Here is a 17,914-nt window from a genome sequence, read left to right on the forward strand (position 1 = left end):
GTTGATGTCATCAGGTCGCGCTTCTTGTCTTACATGTGTAGTTTGAACTCGATTGGACCAAATATGTCCAAGATACAGAAGCTTGTGTTTTGATGGCGTTTAGTCACATTTTGACGCCTCGCCACGGTCACACGGTGTGGCGAAAAATTGATCTTTCAATAACTTTAGATCTCCATCTTGTTGTGATGACACTCGTCTAAATTTTCAGTTGATCTGATGAAAGCTCTCTAAGAAGTACTTGAAAATAAAAAACATGGAATATGGTCCAAATCGAAAATGGCGGGGTTCCTGTTGCGTTTTTCAAATTGCTCCGAGCGCGTTTTTTGTGCATCTGGTTATGATACACAACTGTCTTCAATTTCGTGAGGATCAGTGAATTCTAAATGAGGTGTTTCTCCATAAATGAGGGGAAGCTCTGTTGGTGGCGCTGTTGAGCCATTTTGCCACGCCCATTCTTTAAAACCATCTGAATATCTTCAAGGGAGGGGGGCTGATGATACACACATGTATTTTGAGGGAGATGGACCCATGAACACGGAAGTTAAAGCGTTTTCGTGTGTCATGGCGAGCTGATGTGACGCCCCGCCACAGTCAGACAGTGTGACGAAAAGTTGTTTCTTTGATAACTTTAGATCTCCATCTTGATGTGATGACGCTTGTCTAAATTTTCAGTTGATGTGATGAAAGCTGTACGAGAAGTATATCAAAGTAAAAGATTATGGAATATGACCAAAATGGCCACGAAATCGAAAATGGCGTGCTTCCTGTTGCGTTTTTCATATTGCTCCGAGCGCGTTTTTTGTGCATCTGGTGATGATACACAACTGTCTTCAATTTCGTGCGGATCAGTGAATGCTAAATGAGGTGTTTCTCCGTAAATGAGGGAAAGCACCGTTGGTGGCGCTGTTGAGCCATTTTGCCACACCCATTTCCAAATACCCCAGATTACGTAAATTTTCACGAGGCCCATAATCTGCCCTATAGATGTTGAATGCATTCTGTAGTGAGAACACATTCAAGCACATGTCCTACACCTCCATGAGAGGGGGAGGGGTGAGAAGGGGGAGGGATGAGAGGGGTGAAAGGGGGTGGGGTAAGATGGGGGCAGGTTGATCTGAGGAGGTCTGTTTTAGACAGAGTAAAAAGGTGCTGTTTTAAATTATCCTTGGGGTATTTTTACCAAAATATTTTACAGACATTTCATTAAGACCCCAAGGAACCATATCAACTGTGTTGAAATGGAAATAATATGTCCCCTTTAAAGCGAATATGTCCCCTTTAAGCGGTTTCGTGTGTCATGGTGAGCTGATTTGACGCCCCGCCACAGTCAGACGGTGTGTCGAAAAGTTGTTTCTTTGATAACTTTAGATCTCCATCTTGTTGTGATGCCACCCGTCTAAATTTTAAATTGATGTGATGAAAGCTCTCCGACAAATAAATCAAAGCGCACGATGTACAAAAACAAGACATTTCCTGATGCCACCAGGGGGCGCTTTCCTTTTAAGTCATGATTTCTAGGTAGATGTCTTCCGGTCGCGACTCTTGTCTTATATGTGTAGTTTGGAGTCGATTGGACAAAATATGTCTAAGTTACAGAAGCTTGCTTATATTGGCGTTTAGTCGAACTTTGAGACCTCACCACGGTCACACGGTGTGATGAAAAGTTTAAATATTGATAACTTTAGATCTTCATCTTGTTTTGTAGAGTCTCATCTAATTTTTAAGTTGATCTGATGAAAGCTCTCCGAGTAGTACATAAAAACATAACACGTCTTAAAAACAAGACATTTCCTGTTGCCCCCAGGGGGCGCTGTGATTGTAAGTCACAATTTCTGCACCGATGTCTTCTGGTCGCGATTCTTGTCGTATGTGTCTAGTTTGGACTCAATTGGACAAAATATGTCTGAAATATGGAAGCTTGTGTTTTGATGGCGTTTCATCAAACTTTAACGCCACACCACGGTCAGACGGTTTTGCTAAAACGTAATCCTTCAATAACTTTAGATCTCCAATTTGTTGTGATGACGATCGTCTAAATTTGAAGTTGATCTGATGAAAGCTGTACGACAAGTACATCAAAGAAAAAATATGGAATATGACCGAAATGGCCACTAAAGTCAAACTGGCGGGCTTCCTGCTGCGTTATTCATAATGCACTGATGGACTTTTTTGTGCATCTTGTCATGAGACACAATAGTCTATGTTTTTTTTGAGGATCGGTGAATGCTAAATGAGGGGCTTTTCCGTAGGTGGCGCTCTTGAGCCATTTTGCCACGCCCTTTTCAAAACACTTCAGAAAACGTAAACTTGCGCACATTTGTAATTTACTGTACACTTTAGAAACTTTTTGAGCACGTTAAAGCCCTCAAAAAGCCAATTCACTGAGCGAAGAAAAATAATAATAACTAGGGCTACGTTGTAGCACTAACGGGCCCGAGCACAGGCAATTTCAAGTCTGTTGCGGTCGGGGAAGAGAGAACGTTCGATGACCAAGCGCTCGTCTCCACATTGCCTGCGTTTGCCCTGTGCGGCAAGGAAGATCGCTCCACTTCTTCTGGCCAGCCGCTGGTGCTGAACTAGAGGTAAGTAACCTTCAAACTATCCAACATAACCTATTGCTTTATCTATCATCATATGCTTACATGCCTCAAGTTTTTGGTAATATGTAATTGTTATAAAAGTTACCGTTTATTTATCACGTCTAATGAACAGATTGAAGCAAGATAACTCCACAGTCTTGTTTTGGTTGTGACATTATTTTTTTTAATGAGTTACTATCAATACGCTACACGTGTACGTTTCATGTGATAGTAACTGTTTCACCAATATTCTGATACAGGATGGTATATCCGCCATTACTATTTTCACATCGTTTATTTAGTCTGTCATGGAGTTGTAGAGTGAATTAGACAGTAGTGATAAGATTATAATGTCCACACATCAGTGTTGTAAACACTTCTCCAATTAATTATATAATTATGTTTTCACACTGAGGGAAGTGGAGAGACTTGATGTGGACTGTTATCAACAGCTCTGTGGGAGATCATCACCTTGAATATTACAGATGAGGTAGAAAGACATTTTATCTATGTGTACAATGTTGTATTTCTTTGTCACGTTTTATCAAAAGCGATTTAAAGTATGTGCATTTAACCATTAGGATACAAACCCAGACCCTAGTACATCGGTTCTAGCTGAAATATGTAGTGCTTCATAAACAACACAAAACATTCATAACAGTACGCTTCTGCTCCTCATTAATGCAGCTCCTGATGTCCCCAGCAGCAACATGGTGGAGATCTGCAGCTTCATGCTGGTCAAATGGAAGACAACTGATTAAGATTAAAAGATTAAGATTAAAATCCATTTATTCATCCCAAACACATGCACAGACATGCAAAGGCACACTCATGCAGGTAGGGAAATTTAATCGCTGCTTTTTACCCATCTGGTGCAGGACACACAGAGCAGTGAGCGACCATGTACGGCGCTCGGGGGAGCAGATGTTGGGGGAGTGAGGTGCCTTGCTCATGGGCACTAGAGAGGGTAGGGAGACTCTTGGATTTTTGGACAGATCAATCCAGGTTCGACTTTTGTTGTCTCTCCATGGAGTCGAACCAAAGACGAACCAGAGACCTTCTCTGCCCATAGTCCAAGTTTCTGCCACTCGACCACCGCCTCTCCTCATGCATCATCAAACTAGTAATCTACACATCACTCCATGCGTTGCTCCCTTAACTACAGATGGCCTGCGAATGTCATGGAGTTTTACAGTGAATTAGACAGTTTAGGTATGATTTTAATCTCCACACATCAGTGTTGTAAACAGTTCTCAAATTAATTATAGAATTATGTTTTCACACTGAGAGAAGTGGAAAGACTTGATTTGGACTGTTATCAATAGGTCTGTGGGAGATTATCACCTTGAATAGTACTGATGAGGTAGAAAGACATTTTATGTATTTGTACAATGTTGTATTTCTTTCAGCACTTTTATCAGAAGGGACTTAAAATATGTACATTTCACCATGAGGATATAAACCAAGACCACAGTACAACAGTTCTATCTGAAATCTGTTGTGCTTTATACACAACACAAAACATTCTTTAACAGTGCGTTTTTTCTCTTCATAGATGAAGAACTGCAGCACCTGATGTCCTCAGCAGCAACATGGTGGAGATCTGATTTGAAACACTTTAGATAAGAACCCAGTGTTTTATATTTCTGCTTTGCCATAAGAGACAGAACATGGTCATCACAGCTGTGTCCTTCAGGATCGTCTGTCCCTAATAAAATGATAGGAAACATGAAAGTGATCGTCATTATTGTAGAGGAAGAGTTACATATGAACAAAGTGTGTGATCTTATTTTCTGTGGATATTCAACTGTGTATTTGAATATGCTTTTGGATTAAAACGTGCACTACCATGACAATGAATGTTTTTAATGGAGCTATTTCACATTAAAAGTATTGCATTATAATTTAATACATTATGTATTATGTGCAATACTTTGATTGTTTTTAAGTAATGAAATCAGGTCTGTACCTGGAGTCAGTGTTCAGTCTGGTTGGATTCAAGTTGTGTGTCAAGTTGGACCTTCTAGAGGAACATGAAACCAATACACAGATATGTAAAGTCATACATGGGCCAGGTTAAGTAATTAACAGACTTTTAAATGGTAAAAATAAAATATTAATTCAAAGTTAATCAGAGCATAATCATTTCAGATTAGGAAATAGGTAGTGCATATAAGCCTACAACTCTGTATGACACTGTCTGTTCTAGTAAAGTTACAAGGCTATGACTTACTCATATTTAACAAAAGAATTCAGTGAAGTCTGTCTGAGATTAACGATTTAAATACTGAAGGTGGGAGACACGGTTATTTTTCACTGTAACACGTGACAGGACATCAACACCGTGACTCTGAATAAAGAGCCTTAAAAGACGTAGTGCTCCTTTGAACAGCTGCTCTTACAATGTGTATCAAGTGCTAAATCTCCATTAGTATAATAGTAACAAAAATCACCCTTTACATAATTGAACATATATTTTCCATGTGAACCCCTTTAACACAGTTCAATTCAGGAGCAAAATATAATTTATACAGTATTTATTAGAGCTAGTATTAGTAAACAGATCAAACAAATGCAGTACAACACATCACACGTGCACCAGCATGCAGTCTCAATGTCGCTACGGAATTGACTCTGCAAAGTCAGTCCACAGTGTCTCTTTTGCTTATCATCACAGTCAGTCAGTCAGTCAGAAGTGTCCGTTTAACTTACGTAGCAGTTGAGAGATGCTTCGTTGGAGCTAGCAGGAGCTAGCTCATAGCCAGTGCTGCTGTTGAGAGCGGCAGAGTTCACACAGGAAAAGACACGACGGACGGGGGAAAAAAGCTTTGAGAGCGTCCCACACTCTAACCTGCTGAGCGAACAACGTCCACAGTGACTCCGCCGCCGTCCTCTCATCCAGACTCGCCAACCGTTCTCCGGTTCTTCGTGATACACAGCTCCGCAGCTTGTGACGACGTAACTTTTTTCAGTCTCATGAGGCATTCACTTGCAGCTGTGTTAAATGCAGCATCGTTTGTCATGGCGAGTTGAAGAAGTCTGCTGCAAAGCTATGAATAATCCGCATGATGAAAACTCACAGCAATGTTATGCCTACATTATCAATATATTGAGACCCATGTGACACAGTTTGACATGGTTTAGCAAAGTGAATGAGGAGAAATACATCCAAGTGTGAGACGTAACAAACTGAAAGCGGTCTCATGCTGCGTTCACGGTAACTCTGTTAAAATGGGTTTCATTGGTCATGGTGAGCTGATGAACTTTGATGCCACGCCATTAACAATCCGCATGATGAAAAGTCACAGTAATGTTATGCCTACATTATCAATATCTTGAGACCAATTTGACACAGTTTGACATGGTTTAGTAAAGTGGCTGGAGGGAAATACATCAAAGAGTAAGATGACCAAAACAAGACATTTCCTGATGCCACCAGGGAGCGCTTTCCTTTTAAGTCATGATTTCTAGGTAGATGTCTTTCGGTCGCGACTCTTGTCTTATATGTGTAGTTTGGAGTCGATTGGACAAAATATGTCTAAGTTACAGAAGCTCGCTTATATTGGCGTTTAGTCGAACTTTGAGACCTCACCACGGTCACACGGTATGATGAAAAGTTTAAATATTGATAACCTTAGATCTTCATCTTGTTTTGCAGAGTCTCATCTAATTTTTAAGTTGATCTGATGAAAGCTGTCTGAGTAGTACATAAAAACATAACACGTACCAAAAACAAGACATTTCCTGTTGCCACCAGGGGGCGCTGTGATTGTAAGTCACAATTTCTGCACCGATGTCTTCTGGTGGCGACTCTTGTCGTATGTGTCTAGTTTGGACTCAATTGGACAAAATATGTCTGAAATATGGAAGCTTGTGTTTTGATGGCGTTTCATCAAACTTTAACGCCACACCACGGTCAGACGGTTTTGCTAAAACGTAATCATTCAATAACTTTAGATCTCCAATTTGTTGTGATGACGATCGTCTAAATTTGAAGTTGATCTGATGAAAGCTGTACGACAAGTACATCAAAGAAAAAATATGGAATATGACCAAAATGGCCACTAAAGTTAAACTGGCGGGCTTCCTGTTGCGTTATTCATAATGCACTAATGGACTTTTTTGTGCATCTACTCATGATACACAATAGTCTTTGTTTTTTTTGAGGATCGGTGAATGCTAAATGAGGGGCTTTTCCGTAGGTGGCGCTCTTGAGCCATTTTGCCACGCCCTTTTCAAAATACTCCAGAATACGAATGATTTCGGTGCTCGGGCCCTAACTAGGGCTACGTTGTAGCACTAACAGGCCCGAGCACAGGCAATTCCAAGTCTGTTGCGGCCGGGGAAGAGAGAACAATCGATGACCAAGCGCACGTCTCTGCCGTGCGTGCGTTTTAAGCTCTGCAGCAAGGATAGGCGCTTCTCTTTCTGTAGCCAGCAGATGGTGCTATCGTTTTAAATCATGGTGTCTTTGTAGATGTCATCAGGTCGCGACTCTTGTCTTACATGTCTGGTTTGGACTGGATTGGACCAAATATGTCCAAGATACAGAAGCTCATGTTTTAATGGCGTGTAATCAAACTTTGACGTCACGCCAAGGTCACACCGTGAGACAAGAAATCGATCTTTTAATAACTTTTCATCTCCATCTTGTTGTGATGACACTCAACTAAATTTCACGTTGATCTGATGAAAGCTCCACAACAAGTACATCAAAGTAAAAGTGTGGAATATGGCCAAAATGGCTACCAAATCCAAAATGGCGGGCTTCCTGTGTGGTTTAGCATATCTGTCCAAGAGACTTATTTCTTTGTCATGAAAAGACAAATGTCCCTATTGATTTTTGTAGATGTAGACCAATCGTAGTGCCGCGGCTGCCCTTTAGGGGGCGCTAGTCAGTTATTTTGACACGCCCATTCCTTAAAACTATCTGTATATCTTCAGGGGTGGGCTGTAGATACACACATGTAGTTTGAGGGAGCTGGACCCATGAACACGGAAGTTACAGCAATTTCGTGTGTCATGGCGAGTTGAACTTTGATGACACGCCATTAATAATCCGCATGAAGAAAAGTCACAGTAATCGTAAGCCTACATTATTAATGTCTTGAGACCCATTAGACACAGTTTGACATGGTTTCACAAAGTGGATGAGGAGAAATACATCCAAGTGTAAAATGTACCAAAAAAAAGACATTTCCTGCTGCGACCAGGAGGCTCTGTGATTTTTAGTCACAATATCTTGTAGATGTCTTCAGGTCGCGACTTTTGTCGTACATGTGTAGTTTGGAATCGATTGGACCAAACATGTCTGAGATAGAGAAGCTCGTGTTTTGATGGCGTTTCATGAAACTTTGACGCCACGCCACGGTCAGACGGTGTGACGAAAAGTTTATCTTTCAATAACTTTTGATCTCTATTTTGTTGTGATGATACTCGTCTAAATTTTAAGTTGATATGGTGAAAACTCTACGAGAAGTACATCAAAGTAAAAATATGGAATATGACCAAAATGGCCACTTAATCCAAAATGGCGGGTTTCCTGTTAATTTTTTCAGAATGGTCTTTGAGGCTTTTTTGTGCATCTTGTCATGATACACAACTATCCTCATTTTCGTGAGGATCAGTGAATGCTAAATGAGGGGCTTTTTCGTAGGTGGCGCTGTTGAACCATTTTGCCACGCCCATTTCCAAATACTCCAGAATACGTAAATTTACACCACTTTCTAATTTACTGCAAACTTTTACAACTTTTTGAGCATGTTTAAAAATTCTCAGAATAATCCTTTCAATTTCAATAGGGCCTCCCACCGGAGGTGCTCGGGCCCTAATAATAATCTTTTCAATTTCAATAGGTCCTCTCACCGATTTCGGTGCTCGGGCCCTAATAATAATCTTTTCAATTTCAATAGGTCCTCTCACCGATTTCGGTGCTCGGGCCCTAATAATAATCTTTTCAATTTCAATAGGTCCTCTCACCGATTTCGGTGCTCGGGCCCTAATAATAATCTTTTCAATTTCAATAGGTCCTCTCACCGATTTCGGTGCTCGGGCCCTAACTAGGGCTACGTTGTAGCACTAACGGGCCCGAGCACAGGCAATTTCAAGTCTGTTGCGGTCGGGTAAGAGAGAACGTTCGATGACCAAGCGCTCGTCTCAGCGTTGCATGCATTTGCGCACTGCTGCAAGATAAACGCTTCACTTCCTGTAGCAAGCAGGTGGCGCTATGATTTTAAGTCATGGTGTCTTTGTTGATGTCATCAGGTCGCGCTTCTTGTCTTACATGTGTAGTTTGAACTTGATTGGACCAAATATGTCCAAGATACAGAAGCTTGTGTTTTGATGGCTTTAGTCACATGTTGACGCCTCGCCACGGTCACACGGTGTGGCGAAAAATTTATCTTTCAATAACTTTAGATCTCCATCTTGTTGTGATGACACTCGTATAAATTTTCAGTTGATCTGATCAAAGCTCTCCACGAAGTACTTGAAAATAAAAAACATGGAATAAGGTCCAAATCGAAAATGGCGGGGTTCCTGTTGCGTTTTTCAAATTGCTCCGAGCGCGTTTTTTATGCATCTGGTGATTATACACAACTGTCTTCAATTTCGTGAGGATCAGTGAATTCTAAATGAGGTGTTTCTCCATAAATGAGGGGAAGCTGCGTTGGTGGCGCTGTTGAGCCATTTTGCCACGCCCATTCTTTAAAACCATCTGAATATCTTCAAGGGAGGGGGGCTGATGATACACACATGTAGTTTGAGGGAGATGGACCCATGAACACGGAAGTTAACGCGTTTTCGTGTGTCATGGCGAGCTGATGTGACGCCCCGCCACAGTCAGACAGTGTGACGAAAAGTTGTTTCTTTGATAACTTTAGATCTCCATCTTGTTGTGATGACACTCGTCTAAATTTTCAGTTGATGTGATGAAAGCTGTACGAGAAGTATATCAAAGTAAAACACTATGGAATATGACCAAAATGGCCACGAAATCGAAAATGGCGTGCTTCCTGTTGCGTTTTTCATATTGCTCCGAGCGCGTTTTTTGTGCATCTGGTGATTATACACAACTGTCTTCAATTTCGTGCGGATCAGTGAATGCTAAATGAGGTGTTTCTCCGTAAATGAGGGAAAGCACCATTGGTGGCGCTGTTGAGCCATTTTGCCACACCCATTTCCAAATACCCCAGAATACGTACATTTTCACGAGGCCCATAATCTGCCCTATAGATGTTGAATGCATTCTGTAGTGAGAACACATTCAAGCACATGTCCTACACCTCCATGAGAGGGGGGAGGGGTGAGAAGGGGGAGGGATGAGAGGGGTGAAAGGGGGTGGGGTAAGATGGGGGCGGGGTGAGAGGGGGGCGGGGCCTTCAAAACAGGTTGATCTGAGGAGGTCTGTTTTAGACAGAGTAAAAAGGTGCTGTTTTAAATTATCCTTGGGGTATTTTTACCAAAATATTTTACAGACATTTCATTAAGACCCCAAGGAACCATATCAACTGTGGTGAAATGGAAATAATATGTCCCCTTTAAAGCGAATATGTCCCCTTTAAGCGTTTTCGTGTGTCATGGTGAGCTGATTTGACGCCCCGCCACAGTCAGACGGTGTGTCGAAAAGTTGTTTCTTTGATAACTTTAGATCTCCATCTTGTTGTGATGCCACCCGTCTAAATTTGAAATTGATGTGATGAAAGCTCTCCGACAAATAAAGCAAAGCGCACGATGTACAAAAACAAGACATTTCCTGATGCCACCAGGGGGCGCTTTCCTTTTAAGTCATGATTTCTAGGTAGATGTCTTCCGGTCGCGACTCTTGTTTTATATGTGTAGTTTGGAGTCGATTGGACAAAATATGTCTAAGTTACAGAAGCTCGCTTATATTGGCGTTTAGTCGAACTTTGAGACCTCACCACGGTCACACGGTATGATGAAAAGTTTAAATATTGATAACTTTAGATCTTCATCTTGTTTTGTAGAGTCTCATCTAATTTTTAAGTTGATCTGATGAAAGCTCTCCGAGTAGTACATAAAAACATAACACGTCTTAAAAACAAGACATTTCCTGTTGCCACCAGGGGGCGCTTTGATTGTAAGTCACAATTTCTGCACCGATGTCTTCTGGTCGCGACTCTTGTCGTATGTGTCTAGTTTGGACTCAATTGGACAAAATATGTCTGAAATATGGAAGCTTGTGTTTTGATGGCGTTTCATCAAACTTTAACGCCACACCACGGTCAGACGGTTTTGCTAAAACGTAATCCTTCAATAACTTTAGATCTCCAATTTGTTGTGATGACGATCGTCTAAATTTGAAGTTGATCTGATGAAAGCTGTACGACAAGTACATCAAAGTAAAAATATGGAATATGACCAAAATGGCCACTAAAGTCAAACTGGCGGGCTTCCTGTGTGGTTTAACATATCTGTCCAAGAGACTTATTTCTCTGTCATGAAAAGACACATGTCGCTATTGATTTTTGTAGATGTAGACCAATCGTAGTGCCGGGGCTGCCCTTTAGGGGGCGCTAGTCAGTTATTTTGACACGCCCATTCCTTAAAACTATCTATATATCTTCAGGGGTGGGCTGTTGATACACACATGTAGTTTGAGGGAGCTGGACCCATGAACACAGAAGTTACAGCAATTTCGTGTGTCATGGCGAGTTGAACTTTGATGACACGCCATTCATAATCCGCATGATGAAAAGTCACTGTAACCGTAAGCCTACATTACAAATGTCTTGAGACCCATTAGACACAGTTTGACATGGTTTCACAAAGTGAATGAAGAGAAATACATCCAAGTGTAAAATGTACCAAAAACAAGACATTTCCTGCTGCCACCAGGAGGCGCTGTGATTTTAAGTCACAATATGTTGTAGATGTCTTCAGGTCGCGACTACTCTCTTACATGTGTAGTTTGGAGTCGATTGGACCAAATATGTCTGTGATAGAGAAGCTCGTGTTTTGATGGCGTTTCATCAAACTTTGACGCCACGCCACGGTCAGACGGTGTGACGAAAAGTTTATCTTTCAATAACTTTTGATCTCCATTTTGTTGCGATGACACTTGTCTAAATTTTAAGTTGATATGGTGAAAACTCTACGAGAAGTACATCAAAGTAAAAATATGGAATATGACCAAAATGGCCACTTAATCCAAAATGGCGGGCTTCCTGTTAATTTTTTCATAATGGTCACTGAGGCTTTTTTGTGCATCTTGTCATGATACACAACTATCCTCATTTTCGTGAGGATCAGTGAATGCTAATTGAGGGGCTTTTCCGTAGGTGGCGCTGTGGAGCCATTTTGCCACGCCCATTTCCAAATACTCCAGAATACGTAAATTTACACCACCTTCTAAATTACTGCAAACTTTTACAACTTTTTGAGCATGTTTAAAAATTCTCAGAATAATCCTTTCAATTTCAATAGGGCCTCTCACCAGAGGTGCTCGGGCCCTAATAATAATCTTTTCAATTTCAATAGGTCCTCTCACCGATTTCGGTGCTCGGGCCCTAATAATAATAATAATCATTTCAATTTCAATAGGGCCTCCCACCGATTTCGGTGCTCGGGCCCTAATAATAAAAATCCTTACAGATTCAATAGGGCCTCTCACCATTCGGTGCTCGGGCCCTAATAATAAAAATCCTTACAGATTCAATAGGGCCTCTCACCATTCGGTGCTCGGGCCCTAATAATAATAATAATAATAATAAAAATCCTTACAGATTCAATAGGGCCTCTCACCATTCGGTGCTCGGGCCCTAATAATAATAATAAAAATCCTTACAGATTCAATAGGGCCTCTCACCATTCGGTACTCGGGCCCTAATATTAATAATAATAAAAATCCTTACAGATTCAATAGGGCCTCTCACCATTCGGTGCTCGGGCCCTAATAAAAATCCTTACAGATTCAATAGGGCCTCTCACCATTCGGTGCTCGGGCCCTAATAATAAAAATCCTTACAGATTCAATAGGGCCTCTCACCATTCGGTGCTCGGGCCCTAATAATAATAATAATAATAATAAAAATCCTTACAGATTCAATAGGGCCTCTCACCATTCGGTGCTCGGGCCCTAATAAAAATCCTTACAGATTCAATAGGGCCTCTCACCATTCGGTGCTCGGGCCCTAATAATAAAAATCCTTACAGATTCAATAGGGCCTCTCACCATTCGGTGCTCGGGCCCTAATAAAAATCCTTACAAATTCAATAGGGCCTCACACCGATTTCGGTGCTCGGGCCCTAACTAGGGCTACGTTGTAGCACTAACGGGCCCGAGCACAGGCAATTTCAAGTCTGTTGCGGTCGGGGGAGAGAGAACGATCGATGACCAAGTGCATGTCTCTGCGCTGATTGATTGGACCAAATATGTCCAAGATACAGACGCTCGTGTTTTGATGGCGGGTGATCAGACTTTGACTCCACGCCATGGTCAGAGTTTGGTGTTTTCCTATTTTGTAACAGGTAAAAATAGCAGTTAAATGTCAACAGTTGTCGTTTTTTGTCGTTTTATTATTTAATAAATGCAACAAACTATAGTTTTTATATATATTGTATGACTATATATATATATATATATATATATATAACTTTATAACCTGTGTTATCAAATATGTTGTGCGGCACCAGACAGCTTTAAATTGGGGGAAGAGTGTTCGAGCACAGGCAATTTCAAGTCTGTTGCGGTCAGGGAAGAAAGAACGATCGATGACCAAGCGCATGTCTCTGCCTTGCGTGCGTTTTAAGCTCTGCAGCAACAATAAACGCTTCACTTCCTGTAGCCAGCAGGTGGCGCTAGGATTTTAAGTCATTGTGTCTTTGTAGATGTCATGAGGTCGCGACTCTTGTCTTACATGCTCCGAGTGCGTTTTTTGTGCATCTGGTGATGATACACAACTGTCTTCAATTTCGTGAGGATCAGTGAATTCTAAATGAGGTGTTTCTCCATAAATGAGGGGAAGCTCCGTTGGTGGCGCTGTTGAGCCATTTTGCCACGCCCATTCTTTAAAACCATCTGAATATCTTCAAGGGAGGGGGGCTGATGATACACACATGTAGTTTGAGGGAGATGGACCCATGAACACGGAAGTTAAAGCGTTTTCGTGTGTCATGGCGAGCTGATGTGACGCCCCGCCACAGTCAGACAGTGTGACGAAAAGTTGTTTCTTTGATAACTTTAGATCTCCATCTTGTTGTGATGACACTCGTCTAAATTTTCAGTTGATGTGATGAAAGCTGTACGAGAAGTATATCAAAGTAAAAGATTATGAAATATGACCAAAATGGCCACGAAATCGAAAATGGCGTGCTTCCTGTTGCGTTTTTCATATTGCTCCGAGCGCGTTTTTTGTGCATCTGGTGATGATACACAACGGTCTTCAATTTCGTGCGGATCAGTGAATGCTAAATGAGGTGTTTCTCCGTAAATGAGGGAAAGCACCGTTGGTGGCGCTGTTGAGCCATTTTGCCACACCCATTTCCAAATACCCCAGAATACGTAAATTTTCACGAGGCCCATAATCTGCCCTATAGATGTTGAATGCATTCTGTAGTTAGAACACATTCAAGCACATGTCCTACACCTCCATGAGAGGGGGGAGGGGTGAGAAGGGGGAGGGATGAGAGGGGTGAAAGGGGGTGGGGTAAGATGGGGGCGGGGTGAGAGGGGGGCGGGGCCTTCAAAACAGGTTGATCTGAGGAGGTCTGTTTTAGACAGACTAAAAAGGTGCTGTTTTAAATTATCCTTGGGGTATTTTTACCAAAATATTTTACAGACATTTCATTAAGACCCCAAGGAACCATATCAACTGTGGTGAAATGGAAATAATATGTCCCCTTTAAAGTGAATATGTCCCCTTTAAAGCGTTTTCGTGTGTCATGGCGAGCTGATTTGACGCCCCGCCACAGTCAGACGGTGTGTCGAAAAGTACACAGAAGCTCCGTTGGTGGCGCTGTTGAGCCATTTTTGCACGCCCTCTTCCAAATACCCCAGAATATGTCCATTTTCACGACTTTCTAATTTACTGCAAACTTTTAAAACTTTTTGAGCATGTTAAAGCCCTCAAAAAGCCAATTCTAGTAAGCGAGGAAAAATAATAATAATAATAATAATAATAATAATAATCATTTCAATTTCAATAGGGCCTCCCACCGATTTCGGTGCTCGGGCCCTAACTAGGGCTACGTTGTTGCACTAACGGGCCCGAGCACAGGCAATTTCAAGTCTGTTGCGGTCGAGGAAGAGAGAGCGATCGATGACCAAGCGCACGTCTCTGCCTTGCGTGCGTTTTAAGCTCTGCAGCAAGAATAAACGCCTCACTTCCTGTAGCCAGCAGGTGGCGCTATGATTTTAAGTCATGGTGTCTTTGTAGATGTCATCAGGTCGCAAGTATTGTCTTACATGTCTAGTTTGGAGTCGATTGGACCAAATATGTCCAAGATACAGACGCTCGTGTTTTGATGGCGTGTTATCAGACTTTGACTCCACGCCACGGTCAGACGGTGTGCAGAAAAGTTGATCTTTCAATAACTTTTTATCTCCATTTTGTTGTGATGACACTCGTCTAAATTTTAAGTTGATATGGTGAAAACTCTACGAGAAGTACATCAAAGTAAAAATATGGAATATGACCAAAATGGCCACTTAATCCAAAATGGCGGGCTTCCTGTTAATTTTTTCATAATGGTCCTTGCGGCTTTTTTGTGCATCTGGTCATGATACACAACTGTCTTGATTTTCGTGAGGATCGGTGAATGCTAAATGAGGGGCTTTTCCGTACGTGGCGCTGTTGAGCCATTTTGCCACACCCATTTCCAAATACTCCAGAATATGTAAAATTACACCACTTTCTAATTTACTGCAAACTTTTAAAACTTTTTGAGCATGTTTAAAAATTCTCAGAATAATCCTTTCAATTTCAATAGGGCCTCCCACCGGAGGTGCTCGGGCCCTAATAATAATCATTTCAATTTCAATAGGGCCTCCCACCGATTTCGGTGCTCGGGCCCTAATAATAATAATCATTTCAATTTCAATAGGGCCTCCCACCGAATTCGGTGCTCGGGCCCTAATAATAATCATTTCAATTTCAATAGGGCCTCCCACCGATTTCGGTTCTCGGGCCCTAATAATCCTTTCAATTTCAATAGGGCCTCTCACCATTCGGTGCTCAGGCCCTAATAATTCTTTGAATTTCAATAGGGCCTCCCACCAGAGGTGCTCGGGCCCTTATAATAAAAATCCTTACAAATTCAAAAGGGCCTCTCACCGATTTCGGTGCTCGGGCCCTAATAATTATAATGTAAAATCATAAGAGTAATAATACACCAACATATGCTGTTGCTATCACCATGATTGTGTATGTAATATTTATTATTATTTGCCACATTATTTTATTATACTATAAAATAATAATTACCATTGTAAAAATGAAAAATGAACTACTGCGTCGAGGTGTGATGCCAGACTGGGCGAACAGCGAGACGAGCATTTTCAAGCTTGAACTGCCCACTCAAGGTCTCATCACACACCATCTCAATTCAATTTAAGTCAGGATTTTAGGCCACTACAAAACCTTATTTACTATGAGCCATTCAGAGGTGGAGTTGCTTGTGTGGTTCAGACCATTGACCTGCTGCATTTTCTAGTTAAGTGCAGAATTTATGACTGCATCAAAGATGGCAAGTCATACAGGTCCTCAAGAAGCAAAGCAGCTGCAGGCAATCACACTACCACAAATGCATTTGACTGTTGGTATGTTCTTATTGTGGAATGCTGGGTTGTCTTTAGATGTAACAGGAGCCCAAGTTGTTTTACTTTTGACTCAACTGTCCACATGATATTATATTTGGCAAATGTGAAATAAGACATTGGGTTAATTTGGGTCAGCAGTGGTTTAACCTTGCAACTCTCCAATGGATGCATTTAGGCTTAAACATGATGTAAATGACTGTCAAGGCTTCTGGACAATTGAATGACAGTATGGAGGCATTAAATGTTTATTTTCTGTTGCTATTTTGTTTTAAGAATTGATCCCGTTACTTTAATTGGATTGGATTTGACTGCAATAATGTTTGCACCCAAAAGTGTTTTGTCAACTCAAAACACTTCACCCATTCCTCCATTGGCATAGAGGTGAGCAGATAATGAGGGAATTTTCATTTTTTGGTAGATTATCCCATTTATTACATTGTGTAGTGACTAAATTGATGATCAGATAACCTTTGATGACTTATTAATATAAAAAACCAGGTCATTCCAAAGGGTTCACCATTTTCTCCTGACACTAAAAATAAATGTGTTGTGACACAGAAACAGAACATTTTCAGAAATGTATCTGTATCATTCTTACCTGCGCAGGGTCTTGTTGCATGCCAATAACGTTCCCAACACCTCCACCCCTGCTGATTTCAGATTATTTCCCTGTGAATGAAAGTTTACATGATGTGACTATTAACAAAAATCCATTAGTGTCTGAGAGAGCAATACGTCTAAAAGAGGTACCTTCAAATCCAGGATTTTCAAAGTTGTGTTGCCACACAGTCCAGTCAAGAGTACTTTTGCACCTGAGTCACAAACATAGCATCACAAATACATATAAAATCGTATGTGCAGAGCTGAAACACTAATTAATGAAAGTACTGTATATTAGTAAGTTCTACGTTTGTATCCAAAGTCCAATATGCTGTAGCCTACTACTGCGCCACAGAGCTCCACTGTTTGCGGGTCACACTTTTGTACTGGGCGACATGTTCCGTCATCACTATGTAGTTAAATGTTCTGGTGCAGGAAAATACACCAGAGCACCAAATGTGATGACAATAGCCCCCAACATATATCCTCTTGTTTGAGTACATAGTCTGTATCTATATAGCAGTTTTCTGGTCTCAGTGACCACTCAAAGAACTATACAGTTTTGTCATCCACCCATTCACACACAACTCATAAAGTGCATTTATGTGTAGCACTTTGTCTATAGCTGTTTTCAGATATGACCTACGGGTAAAGTCCGGAGAATTGGGTCCGGGGTTTACTCAGTTTGCGTTTCACACATGCACAACCCAGCGAGAGGTTATCTGCAAGTAGACATTCACAACAGCAACGAATCATCTGGATTATTCAGCGGAGAGGAAGTGCATTAAACAAGAAATACCCTAGCTTTATCGATTAAAAGGCAATTGATTTGCAGACAGCTACTTCAGGAAAACTCAGGCAGGCTTTAGTGAAAGGTCAAAAACAACACTAAGTAATCACACTGCAGATACTTCTCTTGCAGCTTCAGTCATTCATCAGCACAAATCATTGTAATGAT

General features: G+C 41.2%; 1 protein-coding gene across 4 annotated transcripts in view; it reads right to left on the reverse strand.

Annotated features, from left to right (window-relative positions):
• lrrc45 (leucine rich repeat containing 45) overlaps positions 1-17,914 on the reverse strand; it is a 128,136-nt gene that overhangs the window by 104,950 nt on the left and 5,272 nt on the right. For all 4 annotated transcript variants that reach the window (XM_062413762.1, XM_062413760.1, XM_062413761.1 and 1 more), the window contains exons 3-4: positions 17,107-17,168; positions 16,955-17,025 (exon numbers count right to left, since the gene is read on the reverse strand). In XM_062413762.1, coding sequence (XP_062269746.1) covers positions 16,955-17,025; positions 17,107-17,168 — 133 coding nt within the window. The remainder of the gene's footprint in view (positions 1-16,954; positions 17,026-17,106; positions 17,169-17,914) is intronic.

Source organism: Platichthys flesus, chromosome 20 (genome assembly GCF_949316205.1).
Source record: "Platichthys flesus chromosome 20, fPlaFle2.1, whole genome shotgun sequence".
NCBI classification, from domain to species: domain Eukaryota; kingdom Metazoa; phylum Chordata; class Actinopteri; order Pleuronectiformes; family Pleuronectidae; genus Platichthys; species Platichthys flesus.